General features: G+C 39.3%; 3 protein-coding genes across 9 annotated transcripts in view; 2 read left to right on the forward strand and 1 right to left on the reverse strand.

The window, feature by feature from the left end:
* Positions 1–417: 417 nt before the first annotated feature.
* Positions 418–11,156, forward strand: me2 (malic enzyme 2, NAD(+)-dependent, mitochondrial). Of its 5 annotated transcripts, XM_073860905.1 has the most exons (16): positions 519–546; positions 1,921–2,018; positions 2,255–2,380; positions 3,214–3,354; positions 3,554–3,696; positions 3,905–3,978; positions 4,063–4,226; positions 4,312–4,525; positions 5,687–5,784; positions 6,029–6,142; positions 6,610–6,721; positions 7,142–7,284; positions 7,365–7,467; positions 7,594–7,664; positions 9,699–9,797; positions 9,958–11,156. In XM_073860905.1, exons 3-16 carry the CDS (start codon positions 2,273–2,275, stop codon positions 10,117–10,119), a joined length of 1,746 nt encoding a protein of 581 aa, XP_073717006.1. In that variant the 5' UTR covers positions 519–546; positions 1,921–2,018; positions 2,255–2,272; the 3' UTR covers positions 10,120–11,156. The 5 variants fall into 5 exon arrangements, with proteins under 5 accessions (XP_073717005.1, XP_073717009.1, XP_073717007.1 ...); XM_073860904.1 differs by lacking the exon at positions 1,921–2,018 and having other exon boundaries at positions 418–546; positions 2,257–2,380; XM_073860908.1 differs by lacking the exon at positions 1,921–2,018 and having other exon boundaries at positions 435–546; positions 3,214–3,341; positions 3,541–3,696.
* Positions 11,157–11,546: 390 nt separating this feature from the next.
* Positions 11,547–14,179, reverse strand: rnf185 (ring finger protein 185). Of its 2 annotated transcripts, none has more exons than XM_055198082.2 (7): positions 14,022–14,179; positions 13,473–13,736; positions 13,334–13,352; positions 13,149–13,261; positions 12,936–12,990; positions 12,289–12,406; positions 11,547–11,911 (listed from the first exon to the last, which is right to left on the reverse strand). In XM_055198082.2, exons 2-7 carry the CDS (start codon positions 13,703–13,705, stop codon positions 11,817–11,819), a joined length of 633 nt encoding a protein of 210 aa, XP_055054057.2. In that variant the 5' UTR covers positions 13,706–13,736; positions 14,022–14,179; the 3' UTR covers positions 11,547–11,816. The 2 variants fall into 2 exon arrangements, with proteins under 2 accessions (XP_055054057.2, XP_055054056.2); XM_055198081.2 differs by having other exon boundaries at positions 11,547–11,914.
* A 709-nt stretch (positions 14,180–14,888) lies between these two features.
* Positions 14,889–26,054, forward strand: part of mbd2 (methyl-CpG binding domain protein 2) — a 35,780-nt gene continuing 24,614 nt past the window's right edge. The window contains exon 1 of one of the 2 annotated variants that reach the window (XM_055198080.2): positions 14,889–15,267. In XM_055198080.2, coding sequence (XP_055054055.1) covers positions 15,152–15,267 — 116 coding nt within the window. In that variant the 5' untranslated portion in view covers positions 14,889–15,151. The remainder of the gene's footprint in view (positions 15,268–26,054) is intronic. The other variant, XM_055198079.2, reaches the window with a different exon arrangement.

Here is a 26,054-nt window from a genome sequence, read left to right on the forward strand (position 1 = left end):
AAGTGTTTGTGCAAGGTTTTTGAATGGTGCCATTCATTCACATAAAGTTTACTGAGGTACTCAAAGTGAAGTTTGGTGCCCTCTGCTGGACACGTGAGCGGTGTGAGGACGACACGTGCAGTTGTCAACACTAATTCATATGCTGTCAAATAAATCTGCAACATACATTTACACTAAACACTACACAAATATCCAAAAGATCCCTTATACATTTAAAAAAAAAAAGAACAATAATTTAAGTATTAATGCGCATAGTGTAATATCTTTACGGTAATTGTTCTTCTCTTGTTGATAATGCGCATTGTGTGTACGGTAGTGCGCGCGCTCATTCTGTTCTCCGCATCTGATTGGTTGTCGCGCTTTCTGTTCTCCGTTTCTGATTGGCCAGTGTCCCTTCCAGTTCGTTGCGTCTGATTGGCCTGTGGTTCTCTCTATTCTTTGCTTCTGATTGGCTGCTCGCGCGTGTGTTAGAATGTTGCGTCTCTAGAAGCATCGCGACTGTCATTCACGCCGCACGCTAGATCAGACCTCATCAGACATCATCAGGCCAGTACATTCACATTTATCATTAATATGATGTTGATTCTTTTCTTACTGTGATTTTCAGGCGTGTAGATGACAGAGTGACGTCTGATATCGGAGCTCCGCAGTGCGTAACGTTATATGGAGATTTATGGGTTAGCTTAGCTGAAGATCAGCTGTTATTGTGCTGGGTGAACGAGATCAGACTTAACAGATAATAACAGATCTATTAACAGATATAACAGATTTTGAGAAGGGTCTTTTATTTAAGATTGTCAATAAATCGTATTGATATCATTACCTGTTGCTCTGTGAGTTGTTGCGAATTTCAAAGATGCTTCCTGGTTAAAGATAAACTGGAACTAAACGGCTGTAGATTCAAAATACCAAAATGATAATTGTGAATTATTATAAATGATGGTAACACTTTACAATAAGGTTGTATTAGTAAACATTAGTAGATGCATTAACTTGTAAACACACAATGAACAAGATCATTTTATCAACATTATCAATACAGTTACTCATGTTAGTTCATGGTGCATTAACTTAATGTTAAGTTTCAATGTTTGATTTTAAAGATATTAGTAAATGCTGAAATAAACACGAGCTAATATTAATAAATGCGGTAGTAGTATTGTTCAAGTTAGCTAATGCAATGCATAAACTCATTTTAACAAATTGAATCTTTTTGTAAAGTGTTACCCAAATAATGATTGTTCTCCCTGAATACATTTACTTTTAATAGTGGATAAAGATCTTGGCTGATAACTGAAATCTGACAGAGAAGATGAATGAATGAGCTTTGTGTGACTACTTCTCTAGATGTGTTACTGGATTAAGATCTGTAGGCTGATAACTGAAAGTTTGTGGAAAACAAATCAAATACACTCTTAATCTGATCTCATAAATTCACTCATAGTATCTATAAGCTAAATTACGTTCACACTTACCTTTATGGGTGATGAATGACTTTACAGGTTCAGACCTCAGAAGGGTTCTTCTAGCATCTCTACTGAGCCATTTGATCAAAACAATTGAGTCTACTGTACTCAGATCAGATGATGATAAACTAAACTTTAGGTTTACTTGAACAGCTGAGCTGGATGATGTTGAACAGGTCTGGTGTGACCTCTTGTTCAGTCACTAAAATAACCTGTGTCACTTGTTAAAGGTTAAAGGTCACAGGAATGGAGTTAATGTCTGTCTGTGTTAATGCTGTGAGTTTAATGGTTAATAATGTCTATAGTATTATATCAGTTTTATTCAGCATATGAATCTCTCTCAAGTATCATTCTGCTCATTCATTAAAATCACACTTTAACCCAGTTTACTGTCAGTTGTGTTATTCTGTTGTGTGTTTCTCCTCTGTTGTGTACTTTGACTTTAATGATTCAGAAGGACGTATAATAAATCGATAAAGAGAAGCCAGGAGTGCTTGTGGGTTGTCTTTCTGTTTCTAAAGGTTTCACTTCTTGTATGTGAAGGAAAAGCAGGCGAGAATCCTGCTGACACAGCCGACTGCTAACATGAGAAAATTCTGTCATTGTGTTGTTGTGTAGTTGTGTAGTGAATTGATTGACATATACTACGTGAAACATCATTCAGTCATTTGATCTGAATGATTGTGTTGTTTGAGAATATGACTGATCTGAATGAATAATTGATAACAATCTGACATCAGATCAGTCTGAAGTGTGTGTGTTTATTTCTGTATTTTGTGTGTTTGCAGGTGTGTGTGTGTGTAACCATGCTGTCCAGATTGAAGCCGTGTGTGAGGCCGTGTATCGGTGTGTGTCGATGGGTTCACACTAAAGAAAAGGGAAAACCTTTGATGCTTAACCCACGGACCAACAAGGTTTGACTGAACACAAGCTGTCTGTCTGTCTGTCTGTCTGTGTTGGTAGTTATTTTGTTTAGAAAGAAATACACAATTTCTACAGTACTGATCTTCTAAACTATAAGCATGTAGCTACCAAACATAGTAACAAGTAATCGCAACATTATTCTTGTTTATTATATCTTAAATAAAAAAATTCTCTTTTTAAACATTTTGAACTCTTTTGTTGCAACAGTGTGACTTTATTTTGTTGTATAACAGTCACATCGTCATCCAGTTTATTCTAGATTAAGCATCAAAGTCATATAACCTCATATAAAAGAAAACATAAATAATGTGGTACTATACTCCAGTAATTTACATCAATAAGCAGTATTACTATGCTATTGGGTGATTGAGAAAAAAATGAATAAATATTTGATTTTCTCTGTTGTGTGAGCACAACACAATATCACACAAAAGTGTTTGTATAAAAGTCTACGTTCTGTGTTTGTTGTGTTTTTCTCTGGAACGCATTAGGAAAGTGACTCAGCAAAACACACACACACACACACACACACACGTACACGTGCACAGACACACACACACACGTGTACACACACACACACACGTGTACACACACACACGTGCACAGACATATGGCACATGAAGTGAATGTTATAGATGGGTGTTTCACACTCGCTGACTCTTATTGGTTGCTTTGATTTTCTTCCTGTAGACACCATGGCTTGGATTTCATACACACGCGCACACACACACACACACACACACCCGTCAGGATCTATCTATAATAATGCATTAAGTCTTCTGCAGTTCAGGTGACATGATCAGACTCTTGTGTGTGTTTTTAGGGGATGGCGTTCACACTGAAGGAACGTCAGATTTTAGGGATTCACGGTCTGTTGCCGCCGAAGATTGAGACCCAGGACACGCAGGCCATGCGCTTTCAGAAGAACCTGAAGAAGATGTCTGATCCACTACAGAAGTACATCATTCACATCACTCACTACTGTACTGAAGTCACATGACCTGATGAAACATTGTGTGCTTAACAACTGCATGAATGATGAATGTCAAATATGATGAAATATCTGAAGAAATATTTTTTCTACTTTTATATTATTGTAACTTTTCCTAAAGTCATCAAGATCATGCAGGTAAGTTTTTTTATTTTTTGAACAGAAGTACATTTATCTGATGGGGATTCAGGAGCGTAATGAACGTCTTTTCTATCGTGTGTTGATGGAAGATATCGAGGCTCTCATGCCTATCGTCTACACGCCAACCGTCGGCCTCGCCTGTACGCACTACGGTCACATCTTCCGGCGGCCCAAGTAAGATACGCTTTTACTTTTCACTAGTGAATGTTGTGCACCTTCTTCTCTTGATAAGAGTTATATTAAACATGATGTGTATAAGTGATTGGCTGATATTGATTATGTAGGTGTGAATGTGTTCATCTGGTCATGACTTTGTTGAGTTCAGATGAATATTTTTGTTTTGTTTTAATAAGTGATAGTGATGATCTTTTCTTCTCCACAGAGGTCTGTTCATCTCCATTAAGGACCAAGGACACGTTCGCTCCATTCTGGATAACTGGCCAGAAACCACCGTCAAGGATTTGACTAGTTCAGTTGAACACAGACGAATAATCTTCATGTATGTAGATGGTAGATATCAGTGTGTTTCTGTGTCTCTATAGGCTGTGGTTGTGACAGACGGTGAGCGTATCTTGGGTCTGGGTGATCTGGGAGTTTATGGGATGGGTATTCCTGTAGGAAAGCTGTGTCTCTATACAGCTTGCGCTGGCATACGTCCTGAAGCCTGCCTGCCCGTCTGTATTGATGTGGGCACTGATAATGAGGTAAGTGGACGATCTGTTCATTATCAGCAGTGACGCTCACATGCAGATTTGTGCTGATTTAGTGTTTTCTGGTGTGTTTTTACAGAAGTTACTGAGAGATCCGTTCTACATGGGTCTGTACCAGCGGCGCGATCGCTCTCAGCGTTACGATGACCTCATCGATGAATTCATGGAGGCCGTGGTTGATAAATACGGACAGGACACGCTCATCCAGTTTGAAGACTTTGGGAATCACAACGCCTTCCGCTTCTTGAAGAAATATCGTGAGAAATACTGCACCTTTAATGATGACATTCAGGGTGAGGATCTGTACTATCATACCTTTAAATCCATCGCATATCTGTTTTTATTTTCAACACTATGTGTATATAATACAACTGGATCTTAATATTTCATTAGAAATGAAGCAATGAATATGATTATTGATCCAGTACATACACTAAAATTACCAATTGTGAAAAGCACTATATAAATAAAATTGAATTGAATTGAATTGAATTGAATTGAAACAAATCTCACACTGTACCTGCTATATTACAATCAGTAGACTTCAGGTTCTTGTTTATATGAAATATTTACTTTATAACTTTTGCATTATATACGATCCTCTTGTTAATTCTGACGTCATGCAGCGCTTCCGGGTCCAAACAATCTCAAGTACCAACAACAAAGCAATGACGCAAACATACACTCGTATCATAATGCAAAACTAACAAAAACACCCCATCCTAATTTTACATAACATAATCTGAGATGACCAGACATGGACTCATGGACTGAGGGATTTTTTTATGATTTATTAATATATTGCTGTCTGTGTTACTGTGAGCCTTGAGACTGCTGTGTACACATTATAAAATATTCACTTAAATGTGTGATAGGAGTCAATAGTGCTCATAAACAGCTGTTTAATAATAAATGTTTAAAATAATCCTCTATTGAAATGAGTGGAGGCTTGGAGCTGGAAACAGTTTTCTTACATCATGACTTAACAAGTGACGTTTTACATTCAGCATTCGTACTTTACTTGCACTCATACTATTCAATATAGAAACTATATACTTTTATCATTTACATTTTACTTTCAAATATAAAGAGAGATAAAAGTGACGTTCACAAAATACTCACAAAACACTGACTTAACACTAAACTCTGATTACACATGAGATTAAATGAGTATGTGGAAACCGTGTGTTCTTCTTTTATCATAAACTCATTTGAAGCGTCTGCAGCAGGCACTTATTTTGACATGACGCGTGATGCACTTAGTGTCACATGACGCTCTGAACACATATTTTGACATGTTGCATCACACCCATGACGGGCTAAATACATGTTGTGATGAGCTTCACATTGTGAGCCCTCAAAAAAAAGTCACCGTCTGCCACTGTTACTGACATCTGTACACATGACAATAAAACTGAACTCTTTGTTTAATCTGTATGTTTGTTTGTCTATAGGAACAGCAGCGGTCGCTCTGGCAGGACTACTGGCTGCTCAACGTGTTATAGGAAAACCAATAACTGAACATAGAGTTTTATTCCTGGGTGCTGGAGAGGTAAACCGAGAGAGAGAGACACACACACACACACACACACACAGAGATACAGAGAGACGCGCGCACACACACACACACACACACACACACACACACACACACACACACAGAGATACAGAGAGACGCGCGCACACACACACACACACACACACACACACACACACACACACACACACACACACACAGAGACACGCACGCACACACACACACACAGAGCTGAAGTCCTTTTTATTTGGATTTTTAGGCAGCTCTTGGGATTGCTAACCTGATCGTCATGTCGATGATGGAAGCGGGAATGTCTCAGTCAGATGCCAGGAAGAGAATCTGGTTGTTTGACAAATATGGTCTAATTGTAAAGGTGAGAGGATATTCTTACATGTATGTGACACTTGTGTATTAAGGGCTCATTATACACTGTACAGTACGCATGGTTTTATATATACTTCTGCATCAATGTGCAATTACACATGCAGACCACTAGTTGGCAGTATACACGCGCGTAACACACAGTAGCAGTGCAACAACCAAAGAAGCAGCAGCTTGGTCAGTAAACACACAAAATTTGGCGATGTGCACATCAGGCTACGCACAACCTACAGCATAGCTATGGCATCAAAAATACACACCACTATAAATGACACTTTACGGGTTATGAGTGAATAAACTAATTTGGTTAAATGAATCAGATCATTAATACCAGTGTAGATGTTTATAAGATTGCGATTATTGATTATGTGTGTGCAGCGTTTTATGTTAGGGTTATGTTATAAAACCATATCAGTATATGCAATAATAAACGTGTGTGTGTGTGTTTGTTTGTTTCAGGACCGAGCTTATGAGATTGACAATAATCAGGAAGCTTTTGTTCACGATGATCCAGGAGATGTCAGAAGTTTCTTAGATGCTGTCAATGTTATTAAACCCACAGCTATCATTGGTAAGACAAACTCTCTCTCTTTATCTATCTGATACTAATGTCGGATCTGTTTAATCTTTAAACAGATTAAACTTTAGCAGGACTGAAGTTTACTTAAAATGTTACTCAATGTCAGTGAAGGTTATTTAGTGCTTTATGATCTCTGATTGTCTCGATGTAAATGATCTCTGGATTTATGAGTAGGCAAAAATTATCAAAGCGGTATCCGAACATCATTTTTTAATGTGGTTAAGTTCAAACTCAGAACTCCAGTAAGTGTACAAAGCAATGCAAATGCAAGTAAAGTGTAAGTAAATATGACATTATATATTTATATGATAAAGTTTTGAATAACTACAATAAATCATAGGAATTGCAATGTGTGTCAGATATTTATACTAATTCACAAAGAAATGATTGAAAGGTTTTTTGAATATTCAGGTGTGTCTGGCGCCGGGCGACTCTTCACTCATGATGTCATCAAAGCCATGGGCGGCTTTAATGAGCGACCAATCATCTTTGCTTTGAGTAACCCGACCGCAAAAGCTGAGTGTACAGCAGAAGATGCCTACAATCTCACACAGGTAACGTGACTTCATCAGAGGAATACATTTATATTTACAGACACGTGACTTTAATCCATGAATGATGTGTCTCACTGCAGGGTCGCTGTTTATTCGCCAGTGGCAGTCCATTTGGACCTGTGACGTTAGAGGACAGCACAATTCTGACCCCAGGACAGGGCAACAACGCTTACATATTTCCAGGTTATTCAAATAGTTATATGAATTAATAGATGGTTGAGTGGTTAACCATATACAGAGGTTGATAATAATGAGTGGTCTCATTGATAATGATGAAGTAAAGATTAAAGGTGTAGTTTGTGATTTCAGGTGTTGCGTTGGCTGTGATTCTGAGTGGAGTTCGTCATATTAATGACACGGTCTTCCTCGAGGCAGCAAAGGTAAACATCTGATCACATTATTAACTTTACATCTCTAGATATTCTGCACAGACTGTGATCGATGATTAATCAATACAATCACATCCTTATTGATGTTTTTAATCCTGAATGATCTGAAACTCACCTGTTTAAGTACTACTAACAGATCTAGTTCACTAGATCTCTCTCATGTCAGGGAAAAATAAGACTCAAAGAATTCAACTCAATTCAGTTCACATTTATTTGTATAGCACTTTTCACAGTTTACGTTGTAACACAACACAATGTAGAATACACATAAAACACAACAAAAAGTTCAACAGTAGATCTGTTTATAGTTCAGCGGCGCTGGTGTCATCTTTCCAAAGATATTCAACTAGTTGTGTTCTGTATGACTTTATCTGACTAGCACTAGATTCAGCTCAGCAGGTGTTATTATACCAAACACAGAGAGTTGACATTTACTCTTACCTTGAGATGAGGACCATTATAAACTCATACATTGAGGAAAGTAAGTATTTGAACACCCTGATATTTTGCAAGTTCTTGCACTTAGAAGTCACGGAGGGGTCTGAAATTGTCATCGTAGGTGCATGTCCACTGTGAGAGACATAATCAAAAAAAATTATCCAGAAATCACAATGTATGATTTTTAACTATTTATTTGTATGATACAGCTGCAAATAAGTATTTGAACACCTGAGAAAGTGTTTGCACACACTGCAAGAGGGATTTTGGCCCACTCCTCCACACAGATCTTCTCTAGATCAGTCAGATTTCTGGCCTGTTGCTGAGAAACACAGAGTTTGAGCTCCCTCCAATGTTTCTCTATTGGGTTTAGGTCTGGAGACCTTGATATGCTTCTTACAGAGCAACTCCTTGGTTATCCTGGCTGTGTGCTTCTGGTCATTGTCATGTTGGATGACCCAGCCTTGACCCATCTTCAATGCTTTAACTGAGGGAAGGAGGTTGTTCCCCAAAATCTCACAATACATGGCCCCGGACTCACAATACATGGGTCAAAAACACCCCCAAAGCATGATGCTACCACCCTCATGTTTCACAGTATGGATGGTGTTCTTTGGGATGGTACTCATCATTCTTCTTCCTTCAAACACGTTTAGTGGAATTATGACCAAAAGTTCTATTTTGGTCTCATCGCATGACTTTCTCCCATGACTCCTCTGGATCATCCAAATTGTCATTGTCAAACTTAAGACGGGCCTGGGCATGTGCTGGTTTAAGCAGGGGAACCTTCCGTGCCATGCATGATTTCAAACCATGTGTATGAGCCATATTCATTTTGTATTATTCATTTTGTATTATGTAATTTTGTCATGTGCCACTAGAGGGCAGTATGAGCTTTGTGGCTCAGCTGATCTCGGGTCACCTCGGGTGATTTAACCTAAAGGAAATCCAGACACAGGTGTTGCGAATTTGGGAAGCAAACAATTTTCGACTGTGCTTTGGTGTTTAGCTTGCTACAGGGAACAATAGGTTTTGTTGTTTTTGGTATGTATTATGAGTCAAGTTATTGCCGCTGTATGATATACATAAGGAAAATAAACTTGCTAGATAATATAATACGCAATTGTCTCAGTGTTGATTGGTGTAAGCTGCACGGGCACACGTCAAAACTTTATACACTCTATTTGCAACCAGTACTAGACTTTGTTAGGACATAGTCAGTACATTTAGACATCTTGGTGTATTACTAACAGTAACCTTGGAAACAGTGGTCCCAGCTCTTTGTAGGTCATTGACCAGCTCCTCCCGTGTAGTTCTGGGCTGATTTCTCTACTTTCTAGTTATTTTCCTCAATGTATCTACATCTGAAGACAATACAGCATTAACACAAGATTAAACTGCAGACATGAGACAGAACAGAACTATCATCTAAACTAAAATAAAAACTAAAGAATAAGAAATGAAATACAACACAGATAGCTGTTTGTCTATATACTCATCTCTCAAACACACACACAGGTTTCTTTTAATGACCTCAGATCTTTAATTACGTGCTTTCAATAACATTTGTCAATGTTTGTGTTTCAGACGTTGGCAGATCAGCTTACAGATGAAGAGTTGAGTCAAGGTCGACTGTATCCACCCCTGTCTAATATCAGAGAGGTCTCCTTACAGATGGCTGTCAAGGTAACACACGTGTGTGCGTCTGTCTGTGTGTGTGTGTGTGTGTGTGTGTGTGTGTGTGTGATGAAGACAGTATGGAAGTTGAGTGTATAGGGTGAATGTATGAATCAGTTTGTGTTGTGCTGTATGTAACTAAGTTTGTGAAATGTTTTGTTGTTTGCAGGTGGTGGAGTTTGTGTATTCACAGGGAATGGCTTTCCGCTATCCAGAACCTGTGGATAAAGACGCTTATGTGCGATCTGTTGTGTGGAACACCAATTATGATTCATTTCTGCCTGACATATACAACTGGCCCGGGGTTTCTCACAGCCCTATAGTCGAATAAACAAACACAAACCGTAGAGAAACACAAGGACCCTGAATTAGATTTGTTTTAAACACTCCATATTTCCTTATTGTTTATTCTAGTATTTATATATAATATATAGATATTATAATATTTCTGAGTATTTGTTTAAGTTGTTTATGACTGAATCTCCCACATCACATTTCACTCCAGATTGAAAAGGACTTTTATTTTGCAGTGTATTTAAAGGATTTAAGGCGAGTAATCTTCTTTAGGTTTGGAGATGAACTGTGTGACCTCCGTGTGTTTTACTCCAGGCCGTCCTGTGTGCCTTCTCACTCCTCGTCTGATGTTTTTATACAGTACTGTATGTTATTTTTAAGATGAAGTCTCACTCCATATTTGTTTTCTGATGTGTTTGTGTTGAATCTCCTCTTTATTGACATCAGAGCTGAAGGTTTTATTATATTGAACATTATTATTACGTTTATAAACGCATAGCAGTTTATAGACTTCTTACACACTGTCTTTAAATCATGATAAACAGATGTAATGTAATGTACCATCAGACCGTCATTATCACAACATATAAACACACTTTTATTCTGTGATAAAGACAGATTACTGAATGCTACTGTATATAAACAGATGTCAAACAAACATGAATAATATTACAAACCTGACAAGAGAATAGCACAATCATATATTCAGATAGTTGTGTAATATCATAACTAGAGCTCAACTTATAGCGTTGTGTCACATTATACATCTTTACATCGTATGTATTTAATAGCCAAAGATCAGAGAATAGGAACAAATTTAAAAAAATGTATCAAATCTCATGAATTATATTTTATCTTTAATAAGATTAGTTAAAACATATGAGCAGTCAGCCAATAGTAAGATCTGGGTTTACACCAGTTTGTTGTTATTCATTATTTCTGTTTGCTAGAGATGATGAAGAGATGCATTGTGGGTAGAGAATATTTTGCTGTGATTTAACAATAGCGTCTGAAGACAAAGCTGTACCCCGTCACATATGAGTTGAATAAATGCTTTTGGTCTCATTTCTGCTGAAGTATTTTTAAGTCATTAAAATGATAGAATTGACGTTGTTTGAAGATTAGTTGTGTCTCTTTTCTGATGAGATTGACGTAAAGATTTGCTGCAGATGATGATTAAACTCTAGATGATCTTTCTGATCGCAAGTATAAAATATTCACTTTCCAACCAAAGAAAAAAGTTTTCTGTGAATTAATTTGTTATAATTGAATAGAATTATACAGTGTTAAAAAATGTAATCTTTCATCAGGATATGAAACTGCGGATGCTCTCAGATCAATCACACATGAACTGTGCTCATATTATCAGTTCAAACAGATTTCTTACTCTTTTGTCTTGTTAAAGGTCAGGAAACACATGAGCAACAAAATCCACAACCACCATAGAAATCAAGCAAAGAATAATTTGATCTTAAGAGAAATAAAACTCTGTTTATTTAAAATGACATCTGGATGAAAACTGAAGACAGGCAGAAGAATCAGAGAGTCACATATCATTTCACAGCATCACAGACATGCAATCGCAACACGAGCGCCGCATCTCTTTCATAGAAAAAGACCTCAAATGGGAAACGTTAAAAATCATCACTACTGAAACTCAACAGATGTGATTATTGTAATTAATGTGAACTCTGATTTTAGAGGTACGAATATCATCTCCTGGAAATAAACCGTTTAAGCGATGAGCAGCCAAAACATGATCAGAAGAGCCACAAACAGAAAGAGACGGGACAGAAAGTGTTCATCGGTGTGTTGAGGAGTTCCTGGAGCTGCTGTGAACAAAGACATACATATATATGAATAAATCATCATTTAATTATACATTACATCATCCCAATACACTGTAACACTAAACTCAACATCATTCTTATATGCTCTACAAAATCTACTAAATCACACAATTCAATTAAATCACTTTACTGGAGCTGGGTGATGTACAGTCAGATATTCAGTATTGTGAATAATTTTAATATAAAGTTTAATGTGGCCACCACGTTTCCTAAAGACGACCTCATTAGTTTTGCATTAATTTGACTGTTTGGTAAAAGTGACAGCTTCTCTGGCTGCAAATATATTTTTATAAAACATGTTATTAAAAACATGTTAATATAATGTGAATGAAACACATTCACATCCTTTCATTTACCTGGAGGAGGTCTTCCATCATTGATATTGAACGCTGTTGCAAAAATCCCAAAAGGAAAAGCTCCAATTCCAAAAGACATCTGGAAACCTCCATCTCCAAAGCCGAATCCCTGAAAACCCTGAAAAAGATGAAAGCGTTTGAGCTCAGGTAAGATCAGAGAGTTTCAGCAGAGTCCTCACAGACACTTTACTGGATGTGTATAGAGAAACAATTACATTTCTATCATAAATCATTTAGCTTCAAATATATACTCCCTCCAATATAATAAATATCCATTAAAGATTCAAAGTAAAGTAAGAGAGCAAAATGTGATGCAATGCATTCGTCAGCTGATCTAAGAGGAACGGCGTCGAGTGTCGCTCTTTAGAGACCAAACATAACTAGTCCCATAGGGCCGCTAGTTTGACTAATGAATTAACTGCAGGTTTGCACAACAGCGGTCGACTTTAATCATGTAAGAGTTTCATCACAGATGTATTGTGCAATCACACGCGAATCATTGCAAACGGGCATTTGAAGCCATTATGGGAATAAAGTGAACTGGAAATGTTGGGAGTGATGGGAAGTGATCAATCATGTGTGTTCAGTCAAGACTGACAAATGATCAATTATAATTCTCAATATGCAATTACAGAAAATGTACTTACACCACGATTTTCTGGTTCTGGCCGTTGTCCTTGAGGTCGTGGAGGAGTTCGTTCTCTAAAATCACAAAGAAAAGAAAGTTCTGTTCACAATCTATTAATCACAGTCAGTATAAAGAGTTTAAGCTGCGAGGGTTCATTTGCTTTGCCTTAGTTCACAAATGCCACATTATAACTAGGTGACCTTATGTTACTAGTATTCTTTTTGAAATGTACCTGGGGTCCTGTTGACCGGTGCTGCCTCGTCCATACAGGGGGATGACTTTATCCCGACTGATGCCGGCTTTACACACAGGACACACCTGCCGGTTTGGCCTGGTTTCTAACCACTGATGAAGAGAAACAACATTAACACAATGATGGAAGAAATGCTATTGGACAGAAAACAAACTAAAACTTACCTGATGCAAACACGGCCAACTAGGAAGTGATGTCACGATGGCAGGCAGATGAGGGGAAATCAAGTTTTGGACGGTTAATATTTAGTACAAGATTATAAATCACACGATGAGAGTGTTGTGTACATCAACAGAATCTCACCAGAAGAGATGACCACACAAACTGATGACGGCGTCTTTTGATGTGTCCAGACAGATGTTACACTCAAATGTGCTGTCCTGAGAACTGCTGCTGTCTCCTGGAGCCTGTCCATTAGCTGCTGCTGCTCCTGTTGATGATGGTGATGATGATGATGATGATGATGAAGGTGATGATGATGAAGGTGGTGGTGGTGGTGGAGGTGCTGGTGGTTCAGTGGCTGCAGCAGTGGCCATTCTGTGTCTTCAGCTCTAGATGATACAAAACCTGAAATCATATCAAATGAAATCATATCAAACTGTATTCATATGAAGGGTCTGCTGTATATTACTCAATATTCTCTAGACGCAGATCCACGTGGGAACACAATTAGCCTAAAATACAGTACAACAAACGTAACAATAAATAAACAAACAGATAAAGGAAACGTGCGGTGTAAACACAACGCGACAACACAAATCTCTGACTGTTTAGTCGCTCAATCAACGCGGATCTCGTGTAACTAACAGTGTGTAAATGTTTTAAATAAAGTATATTTAAATATAATATTACCGTCTCAATGTCATGAACGCGTCTGCGAAGAGAGAGAGAGAGAGAAAATATCACAGCGGATCCGCAACTTTCAGCTGATTGCATCAACACACACTCACCCGGAAGTTAAGCCTACTGACGTCACACGCACTCGACCAATCGCAGCAACCTTTTAGAAATGGTAAAAACACTAGAATGGAAAAGAACAAGAACACATTGCTTATGTTGGGCGGGGATAATCGCACTTAAAATGTTTCTGATAAAACTGGAAAATTTGAAAGGAAAACTTTAATCATGACATGTGAAGGATTGAAAAAGATGTTTAATTTTAAAGGTAAAAATAACAGTATATATATTATGTCTAGTAGGCCAAGATCTAATTTATTCTGTAGACATAATTTATATTTTATTTCCGGTTTTGAGGTGGGTAATATCGTAAATCCGAGTTGACTGGAACGCAGCATAATATTTTTTTTTTTCAAATTTAGTGCAAAATCTTTTGACAATAAATGTGTGATGGGTTAAATATCTGTGCTCACAACCTGAGATTAAAAACTCAAATCAGCCTACAAAGTATTTTACTTTCGTTTCACAAACAGAAAGTGACAAACCATCAAATTCTGCTGGTGTGCAGGTGATTTTTACAGGATGTATGACGTCACTACACACAGGTGTAATTTAACACGTTCCATTCATGTTTCACAAACAACACTTTTTAAAGTTTTTGGTCAAATCTTTTATTTGAAATGGCTGCTGCTCTTTTTTGTACAATGTACTGTTTTATATTCGAATGCAGTGACATTTAAATACCTGCAGGGTTCAGTTACACACCGTAAATACAATACAGTAGGGGCGGGGCTAACAGCTGCCGGAGGGGCGGGGCGTACGGTTGCCAGGCGCTTGATCACTCGTGTCTGTGGGAAGTGCTGAAAATTCAACGCGTCACGGGCGCGTTACACACGTATCGCGCGCAGATTATGATCGGTGACGAGCTCGTGTCACCGAAAGGAGCGCGCGCTCGGCGAGAGTTTCACGGCTTTAACCGGAAGATTGTTAACTAGTTGAACTCAGTCTCTAAGCAGCTAACGTGTTAGCCACCCCGAGCGCGGGTAGTTAACGTTACACTTCCGATCGAGTTGATCGATTGATCAATGATCATGGAGAAGAAGAGGACGGACTGCCCGGCACTTCCGCCCGGCTGGAAGAAAGAAGAAGTGATCCGGAAGTCCGGATTAAGCGCAGGAAAGAGCGATGTGTATTATTACAGGTGATTAACTATGTGTGTGTGTGTGTACGTGCCTACGGGTGTGTATGTGTGTGCGTCACATTGTAACATTAAAACCAGTGATTGAAACATTGTAACTTCTGTAAGTGTGTGTTGAGTTCAAGCAGAGATCAACTCTGATCTTTCAACAGTTTTTGGTCATACGGTATAAATCTACAGAATTGTTTATGTATATATATATATATAATGTGTGTTATTTAACACATGAGTCAATAGATTTCCTGTGAGGAAACTTCTGTAAATAAACTTAGAGAGAGAATGGCTGTTAAATGACAAATGATCGAGATATGAGTGAATCTGTTGATAACTGTGAGTGATTGACAGCTGCTTCTTCAGTGGTTTTCTCACAGATCTGAGTGAATGTTCACATCATCGCTGCTGATTAAATATAACTGCTTGATATCTTAGTAGTTAACCAGTAGTGAGTAGTTCAATCACTAGTGTGAGATCTTCTGTTGGATACATGTTTATCTGTTCAGTCTGATATTGTCTGACTGATTGTTTTCTATCTTCTAGTCTTTTGGGAAACAGTATGTTTGTAGTATGAGGATAAATGAGTTACTGGCTTTGACCTGTAAGCGGTTCATTTGAGGTTTTGTTTGAGATCTGTAGCAGCAAGTCAACTACATTACTCAAGATGATCTCCTACTTTATATCTGTTTATGTGTATTCAGCTCTAATAAAATAATCACTTTCTGTTACTTTTGGACCGCAAGTCTTTAGTCTACCAACATTTTAGGCCTTTTTGGTGTTTGGTGGAGATTCTTGATTTGGTATTATATATTCTAGTTTTGGAGTCAACCGTTTCAGATAAAGCTGCCAATAAACAACAGAGAAAAACAATGCGCGCTGTGATTGGTCAGTTTACATGTTGGTCAGGTGGGCAAACTGCAGTTAAACATGAAACTTAAACAGAAACTGTGAGGTTTCACTTCATTAATAACACACAGATCTGAGTCAATCTCTCGCCTTTACCTATGTGTGTGCGCTGTGTGTGTGTGTGTGCATGTTTGTGTACGTGTTTGTGTGTGCATGTGTGCAGTGTGTGTTTACATGCATGTAGGATATATTTGTATATCAGAACGAATGTATCTGTACCGCGTTTTTCCTGTCATGCCTGTAATGGCTCACGCGGATCCTCTCATTTTCTGAAATAAATGTGACTGATATTTGTCCAGGAACTATTCTATGCCAGCACATTTTATGTTATTGTCTTTAGATGAGTTTTTTTTTTTGCTTTTTGACCATTTGAAATGAATAATTAATTCGATAAAGTCTAGCGATTGGGTCTGCAGGTCTCTGTGATACGAAATGGTTTCTAGTTCTACATATGACTCAAATTCACGTCTGTCAGGTCTTCTTCAGTAATAAATCTGTTTAAATATATTTAAGTTGACTTTATTTATTTGCATTGCACATTTTTAGGCCTGTAAGGTATTTCACAACATTGAACATTTGAAGCATGTACAGATGACTGTGAATGCTCTTCATCTGTAGGTGAATATAAATGAAGAACATTAGTGTATTAATCAGGTATTAATAATGTAAACTCCAGGTTTTTTATGGTAGTGGACAGATGTGTGGTTTAATAGTTCGTTTTTTATTGGTAGGCGTGACGCGTTGAGTCGCAGTTTGTACTCTTTTGTGTGTGACGCAGGAGATTTTACTGGAAGTGTTGATGTGTTAGAGGAACATCACTTCTGGTCTGGACTCTGATGAGTCATCACAAACCAATGAAACCATCAGCGTTCCTCTTCTTCTTCTTCTTCAGAACTCTCTGTTTGGAGTCCGTTGTTCACGCTGTCATACTGAATTTTCACATTTTCACTGTTTACTGCCAATGTTAAGCATAACACCACAGTGCTCGTGAGGTCCTGCTGGTTTCTAGGGTGTTTCTGTGTGGTTGTATAGGGCATATTACTGTGTTTGTTAAGATGAAACGCTTGTCCTGTTTCTCTTCCACACATCTCCTCTTCATCTCACCGGAGCTCCAACAATTCAGCTGTTTTTCACTCCAGCAGAAATAACACAGCAAACCATGAGATTCAATCCTAATAAACCAGCGGCAACATTCAATTCCAGGGAAAGTTTATTAAAAATATCCTGGTTAGAGTTGGACATTATGAATTCCAAGTCCTGGAATAAAAGATGAATCGCTGTTTTGTTTTTGGATACGTGTCTATTAAATGCCTAAATGTGTATGCTTTTCATGATGTATGTTTTTCAGTAAAAGTGCTTAAGTGTTTTTTCTGTGGATGTTTCTGTACAGCTCATCGCTCAGATATCTGCTGTGACCTCAAGAGATTTCTTACTAAGAGGACAAACATTTCCTTCATTTAGGAATAACATGCACTGATGTATCATGTACAGTAAGATAGCAGTGTGTGTATTATAGTAAATAGAGAGATTTCATGTTCAAATTAAAGATACACATTCTCCTCCTCATCTTTAGTCTGGAAAGTGTCCAGACAGACGACTGATAACGTCTTTAATTCATTCAGATTTCTGACCTTCACAAACTGAGCGCGCGCTCACACTACCCAAACTAAACCGGGTGCGTTTGACCCCAAAATTTGATTAATTTGACTAGTGTGATTGCTCTGTACCGTGCCCATGCTGTCTTGCAGAGGTGGGCTTGAGCGTGGTTCACTTAGGCTCAGGCACAGACCACCCGGTGTGATCTTGAATCAGGCCGTAGCGCAGTTCAAAATGAGACACGTCAATTGTGCAATCACTCACCTTCATCTGCCTTCATAAAAACCTTCTGATGTGAGCAGCAGGGTTACGTGAATGTTTCCGCTGCACACACAACAGATTAACTAAGCAAAATGATGGGCATGTGAGAGGGCTGTGTGTCATCACGCACCAAACGACTCGGAATAAAAAAACAGATGCTGGATCCCAAACCGCCTACTTCCATACTATATAGTACGTAAAGTAGCGCTTTTTACGTACTATATAGTATGGAAGTAGGCGGTTTGGGATCCAGCAAGACTTAACATTATGATGAGCTCCAGTGTTAAGAGAACGCTTTACTTTCTGTTTTCTGTAAAATAATTGCATCCTAAAGAAAAAAGCGTGTATGGGCTCAGATCGGTCAGGGTACAGTGTGAGTGTTTCTGGGGAAGTAGTGAGGGGGGAGAATCGCGCTCGGCAGGCACATTTGGTTAGGTTAGGTTTGATATGAGTGCTCGCTCTTCCTCTGATGGTTGTGTTTCGCTATTACAGCTATTAAAACAGAAAGTTAAAGTTGTCTTCTTTCTGACTCAATGCGCTTGACCAGTATTTGGTGCATCTCACACTTTGTGTGTGTGTTCTTCTGGGGTGTGTGTGTGTGTGTGTGTGTGTGTGTGTTAGCCTGGGTGTGGTGGGTTAGCATGTGTGAGTGCTTCTCTGTGTGTGTGTGTGTGTGTGTGTGTGTGTGTGTGTGTGTGTGTGTGTGTGTGTGTGTGTGTGTGTGTGTGTTTCAGTTTTGACTCATATAGTTTTTGCAGTGTCATTTTCTTCTCCACAGACACAACACAGTTCACTTCACATACACTACTGCAGTTGTCTTGATGTGTTACAGTCAGTTTTGCAAGGCTTCAGTTAAAGTGCATCACTTAGGGGCCAGTCACACCAAAAGCGCTTTAAACGCTTGCAAACGCAAGGCGCGACGCACTACCTTTTTTAAAAAAGAGCAGTGCGACGTGGCTTTTCATATTGCTAAGCAACCACCGAGTCAGCTGTCTTGTCAATCAAATATTGAAGCGTGAACGCTCTTTTGCTGTTAACTGTCATATTAGCAGAAACTTTAAAAAGAGGGCGCTTGCTCTGACCTTGTTTGAGGATGAGAGGTGCACAAACACGAAGGAGAAAGTGAGCGAGTGGAGTCCGGTTCTTCAAAGCAACTGTAAACTTCCCTCACCACAACGTAAGGCCCGCCTCTCCCCTCATTCGATTGGACAATGCAAAGACGCGAATGATGTCGGGCGCTTCTCCGCTCTCAGCGCTCCTTCATAAACGCTTGCGCGGCAGGCGGCAGAAAACCGCAAAGCGCTCGGCGCGCATAAACAGCACGCAAACGCGCACTGCCCATAGAAGATCATTAAAAAAAGGCGCCTGCAACTGCCATAAACGCTTTTGGTGTGACTGCAGCCTTACGCTGCATGTTTGATGCAGAAAAGCAGAACGTGTCTTCATGGCTTCATCACTGTTCACATTAAAGGGCTGCAATGAATTATTATTTCATAATCGATTATTTGGATGATTATTTTTCCATTACTCAAAGAAACAGATAAAAACCTAAATATATCCTCAATTAAATTCTTGACTCATTATAGCTAAATAAGGCACTAAATTAAGGTATTCACGTGTAAAAGTGTACTTTTAAAAGTCTACTAGGATTTACTAATATAATCATTTTGACTTTGATATTTTAGGCCTTTTGCTTCCGGCATTGTCCTGTCTTGGCTGCCAGATCCACATAACAAAACCAACCAATGGTCATTCAAAATTAGTCCGAATGCATCTCTATGAATATTCACAACCCAAATACCAACAACTAATAAACCTGGCAACACAGGTCCTGATAACAAAGCGTCTGATAAACGTGCAGCTCACCTGACTTTAGTTTAGTTATAAGTGCACCGTGCACATCTGGCACTATATGAAGCATGTCCACGCTGTCTGACGATGGTGTGAATGTTATAATCGATTATTAATCGATTAGTTGTTGCTGCCCTAGTTCACATGGTTTATCCCAAACACCAAATTATATATAACATACTGTAACAAAAACACAGACATGCACACACACACAACCACACAAAGACACACACAACTACACACAGACACACAACTACACACAGACACCCAATTACACACACAAACACAAAATTATATATAACATACTGTCACAAACACACACACAACCACACACACACAAGGCAAGGCAAGGCAAGGCAAGTTTATTTGTATAGCACATTTCATACACAAAGGTCATTCAAAGTGCTTTACATAGAAATGAGAAAACAAAAAATCAAATATACATGAATTTTAAATATCAATTAAAAGAAAATAGATGTGATTTTAATAAAAACGGTTTAAATGTATGAAAAAGAATAAAACAGGAATACAAGTATAAAACTTTTAAAAATAAGAATAAAAACAAGAGAAATAAAAATAATTAAAATAGTGCATATAAAATATAGTGCAATCAGTTCGGACGCAGCATAGTGCTCATTCAGTAAATGCATAGCTAAACAGATGTGTTTTGAGTCTGGATTTGAATGTGACTACTGTTGGAGCACATCTGATCTCTTCTGGAAGCTGGTTCCAGCTGCGACTGGCATAATAGCTAAAAGCTGACTCTCCTTGCTTTGAGTAAACCCTTGGTATTTCTAGCTGACGTGATCCTAATGATCTGAGTGACCTGTTGGGTTTATATTCAATGAGCATATCAACAATGTATTGAGGTCCTAGTCCATTGAGTGATTTATATACCATTAATAATACTTTAAAATCAATCCTAAATGTAACTGGTAGCCAGTGTAGAGACCTGAGGACTGGTGTGATATGTTCATATTTTCTGGTTCTGCTCAGAATCCTGGCAGCAGCGTTCTGAATGAGCTGGAGCTGTCTAATAGTCTTTTTGGGAAGGCCAGTGAGGAGGCCATTACAATAATCCACCCTGCTGGTGATAAAAGCATGCACAAGTTTCTCTAAGTCTTGTCTGGAAACAAAGCATCTAATTCTTGCGATATTTTTGAGATGATAATATGCTGATTTAGTTATTGCTTTGACATGACTACTGAAACTAAGGTCCGACTCCAGAATCACACCAAGATTCCTGACTTGATTTTTAGTTGTTTGACCCCTAGCGTCAAGGTATGCATTCACCTTGAGAACTTCATCTTTGTTTCCAAACGCAATGACTTCAGTTTTCTCTTTGTTTAACTGAAGAAAGTTTTGGCACATCCAACTGTTGACTTCATCAATGCATTTGCACAGGGAGTCAATGGGGCTATAGTCGTTAGGGGATAGAGCTAAGTAGATCTGAGTGTCATCTGCATAACTGTGATAGGCAATTTGGTTCTCTCTCATTATTTGGCTTAGTGGGAGCATGTACAAGTTGAACAGGAGTGGCGCTAGAATTGAGCCTTGCGGAACTCCGCATGTCATGGATGTCCACTCAGATTTATGGCCACCTATACTTACATAATAACCTCTCCCTTCTAAGTATGACCTGAACCATTTTAGGACCATCCCAGAAAGCCCGACCCAGTTTTCCAGCCTGTCAAGAAGTATGTTGTGATCGACAGTGTCAAAAGCAGCACTGAGGTCGAGTAGCACCAGCACTGATAGTTTGCCTGTGTCTGTATTGAGGCGAATATCATTTATTATCTTTATGAGCGCTGTCTCTGTACTGTGGTGTGGTCTGAAACCAGATTGAAAAATGTCAAAGTAACCATTAGAAATTAAGAATTTGTTCAGCTGATTGAAAACAACTTTTTCAATGATCTTGCCTATGAAAGGAAGATTTGAGATTGGTCTGTAGTTGCTCAATACAGTGTTATCTAGGTTGCTCTTTTTCAGGAGGGGCTTAACAACTGCAGTTTTAAGGGACTTTGGAAAAGTGCCAGAGTTAAGTGATGAATTTACCACTTTTAGGAGATCTGCTTCTAAACAGTTAAGGACACTTTTGAAAAAAGATGTTGGGAGTGTGTCAAGGGCGCAGGTTGATGTTTTAAGATGCTGTACTATTTCTTCCAAAATTTTACCATCAACTGCTTCGAAATCAGACATCGTAACTACTTTCTGATGTTGTGATCTGACTTGTCCGACACCGGCGCAGCTCAAGGATGTACTGATCACCTTTCTGATATTATTGATTTTCTCAGAGAAGAAGTTAGCAAACTCACTGCATTAGCTGTCTGAGAGCATTTCACTAGGAATGTGACTTGGGGGGGTTGTTAGTCTCTCTATAGTAGCAAAAAGAGTGCGTGTGTTATTTATGTTGTTGTTTATAATATTTGAAAAGAATGTCTGTCTAGCTTTGCCTAGTTCCACACTGAAAGCACGAAGGCTGTCTTTATAGATATGATAATGGACTACAAGTTTTGTCTTCCGCCACATGCGCTCAGCTTTTCTGCATTGTCTCTTCATATTCTGCACCTCTGTTGAGTTTCTCCAAGGTGATTTTTGCCTGCCATTCTTCTTCCTGACTTTCACAGGAGCAATATCATCGATTACACTCTTAACTTTCGAATTAAAGGAATCAAGGAGAAAATCAACAGAGTCTGCAGATATGCTTGGTGTTAAAGATATAGCCTTCATAAATAGCACACTGGTGTTCTCATTTAAGCATCTCTTTTTGACAGACACAGATTTAGTTTCAATAGTAGGAGAGATTATTATATCAAAGAAAATACAGAAATGATCAGACAGTGCTACATCCTTAATAACAATTGATGAAATGTTTAAACCCTTACTGATAATTAAATCTAGAGTGTGTCCACGATTGTGTGTGGGTCCATGTACATGTTGAGTCAGATCAAAAGTATTTAAAACAGCTGTGACATCTTTTGCCATAATACTGTCTGGCTTATCTATGTGAATGTTAAAATCTCCAGCAAGAGCAAAACAGTCAAACTCTGAGGAAATCATTGATAACAGTTCTGTAAAGTCCTCAACAAATGCTGGAGAGTATTTTGGGGGCCTGTAAATAATGATCAGTAGAATGCGTGGGGTACCTTTCAACACAATACCTAGATATTCAAAGGACAGGTAATTCCCAAATGACACTTGCTTACATTGATAGACATCTTTAAAAAGAGAAGCTACACCTCCCCCTTTCCTAGCATTTCTGCAGACATTCATAAATGTAAAGTTAGGAGGGGCTGTTTCATTAAGGACTGTTGCACTGTAGCTTTCTTCTAGCCATGTTTCATTTAGAAACATAAAATCCAGGTTGTTTGTGGTTATTAAGTCGCTGACTAGAAGTGATTTATTTTTAAGTGAACAGATGTTTAAAAGTGCTAACTTAACAGTACAAATTTTTTCCCTAACAGATATCTTAGTTTGATATATCACAGGCAGCAGATTAGATTGATTTGCCACACGGTTTGATGCAGCCTTAGGCTTTCTATCATGTACTAAAACAGAAATAGAGAAAGATATAGGTACACTGAGTTCCTGCTTTTTATGTATACAATTGAAAGTATTAGTATTTTCATAGCAGAAACTCGACACACATCACTGAGAGCCGTTATCAGTTGTTTTTGGTTCACCTACAGCAGATGGAGGAGGGTGTGTGTCTTGGCGTTGTGTCTGAGACCGAAGAGCTCTCACAGGACGAGGAGGAGGAGCTGGGCCCACTGGTTTTGGTGGTTGTGGGGCTTGCCGTTTTCTGGTCGAAAGCTGGGGGCTCGCAGCAATAGAGTGGGATAGTTTAGTTCCAGCATAAACCAGTTCCTCCATTTTTCCGGAGAAGGTCAAAAGTGGGGATGCTGGAGAGAGGAATGACATATCTAGTGAGGAGGAGTCCTGTTGCTCTGATGTGACCGGAGGCTGTGATATGTAGTCCTGGTTTCCCTGGCTGTTTTTTAGAAAGTCGTCCTTGGGTGCTGAATCTTGGAGCAGTTCTAATCTGACACAGTCTGACTGTGGTGAGCTCTGTGGGCATGACTCAGCTGAGATTGTGTCCATGAGCAGTGGTTGTTGTGGCTGCGTGGTGTTATCTCTGTCCTTGTGGGATATGTCGACGTCATGTCCATTTAGGTGCTGAAGAGAAGTCCTGTGGTCATTCATACTCTGTCCAGGTGTGTGTGTGCCATTCAGGTTGAGTGGATTGGCACACACTGCTGAAGGATGATGAAGGGAGAAATAGATATTGTCCTTTAGCACTCTTGCACCCAGTCTGTTTGGGTGGATGCCATCCTTTTTAAATAGTTGTCTCTGACTCCAGAAAAGATTGAAGTTGTTGATAAAGTTCAGTCCCTTTATGTTGCAGGTTTTTTGCAGCCATGTATTAAGTCCAAGCAACCGTGAAAACCTATTTGTTCCTCTTGCTGGAAGTGGTCCACTGATGAACGGCTGAACTTTCACTGTTCTGAGTGTTTCAAAAAGTTTGTTGAAATCCCTCTTAAGGAGTTCAGATTGCTCTTTGTGAATATCATTCTTCCCCACATGAATGACAACTCGATTTACAGTCTTATGTTTCATCAGAATGTTTTGAAGTTCCCTGTTTACATCAGAAACAGTTGCTTGTGGAAGGCAGCACGTAGTTGAGTCCCGGTTGTTAATGTTTTTGATAAGTGAGTCGCCCAATATCAGAGTTCTGGGCTCGGATGCGCTCTGCGCTGAGTGCCGCTGTCTGCTCAATCTTGAGCGGCGGTTAGCATCAGTGTGAGCTGCTGGCTGATTAGATCGGTGTTCAATCACATTTATCACATTTGGGGATTCCTCACTCATATTCATTAATATTTCAAATCTGTTCTCAAGATGTATAGGTGGTGGTAGAAAGTCAGTGTTTGCAATCCTTGTCATAGCTGTATCTGGGGTAGAGGAAGCTACTGCAGCAAAATGTGATGCTCGTGACAGTCTGATTTCTCGAGTGATTTTGGGTCTTGCTCCCTGTTTGTACCATTGATTGGTGTGTTGATCATTAGATTCATGGGACTCACCGGCTGTATGCTGAGGGCGTCCATGATGACGAAGCTCTGTTGTGTGTTCTGTCTGGTTTTGTAGTCCTGTAAGTAACTTTGTTTCAAGAACAGCAATCCTTTGTAAAAGTCTGTGGCAGTTTGTGCAGCAAGTAGATTTTTGATGAGGCATTTCTTTTTCTTATCCTTTTGAATGAAGGCAGCTGTGTTTTTCCTTCTGGAATGTAAGCTGATGGCGGTGGGAGGCTAGACAGATGAAAAAATGCCACTTTTTTGTAATCCTCCAGTCCCGAAAGTTTAACGTTGATGCCAAGCTTTGTTGTTTGAGCACTATGCTGATTTGCTGATGTTAAAATTATAAGATAAAATATAAAAAGCGATAGAGCAAAGCGCGGAGCAGTAAGCAAGAGCGTCCGAACAGTAGCGAAGCAGGAAGCGGGTACACACACACACACAACCACACACACACACAACCACACACACACACAACCACACACAAACACACAACTACACACACAAACACAAAATTATATATGCCATACTGTCACAAAAACACAGACACACACACACACAACATTACACACACAAACATACTCACACAAACATAAATGTTGAGACATTTATGCCCCATCTGTCCAACTGCCCCATTCTGTCCCAATTACCCCAACTGCCCTATTCTGACCCAAATGCCCCATCTGCCCAATTCTGCCCCAACTGCCCTATTCTGCCCAAAATGCCCAATTCTGCCCCAACTGCCCTAAATGCCCCAAATGCCCCGTCTGCCCCAACTGCCCAATTCTTCCCGAAATGCCTCATTTGCCCCAGATGCCTCATCTGCCCCATTCTGCCCCAAATGCCTCATCTGCCCCAAATGTCTCATCTGCCCCAACTGCCCCATTCTGCCCCAAAGCCCCGTCTGCCCCAACTGCACGATTCTGCCCCAAATGCCCCAAAATGCCCCGTCTGCCCCAAACACCCAATTCTGCCCCAACTGCCCTAAATGCCCCAACTGCCCTAAATGCCCCAACTGCCCTAAATGCCCCATCTGCCCTAAATGCCCCATTCTGCCCCAAATGCTTCATCTGCCCCATTCTGCCCCAAATGCCTCATCTGCCCCGTCTGCCC

This window comes from Misgurnus anguillicaudatus, chromosome 22 (assembly GCF_027580225.2).
Source record: "Misgurnus anguillicaudatus chromosome 22, ASM2758022v2, whole genome shotgun sequence".
NCBI classification, from domain to species: Eukaryota; Metazoa; Chordata; class Actinopteri; order Cypriniformes; family Cobitidae; genus Misgurnus; species Misgurnus anguillicaudatus.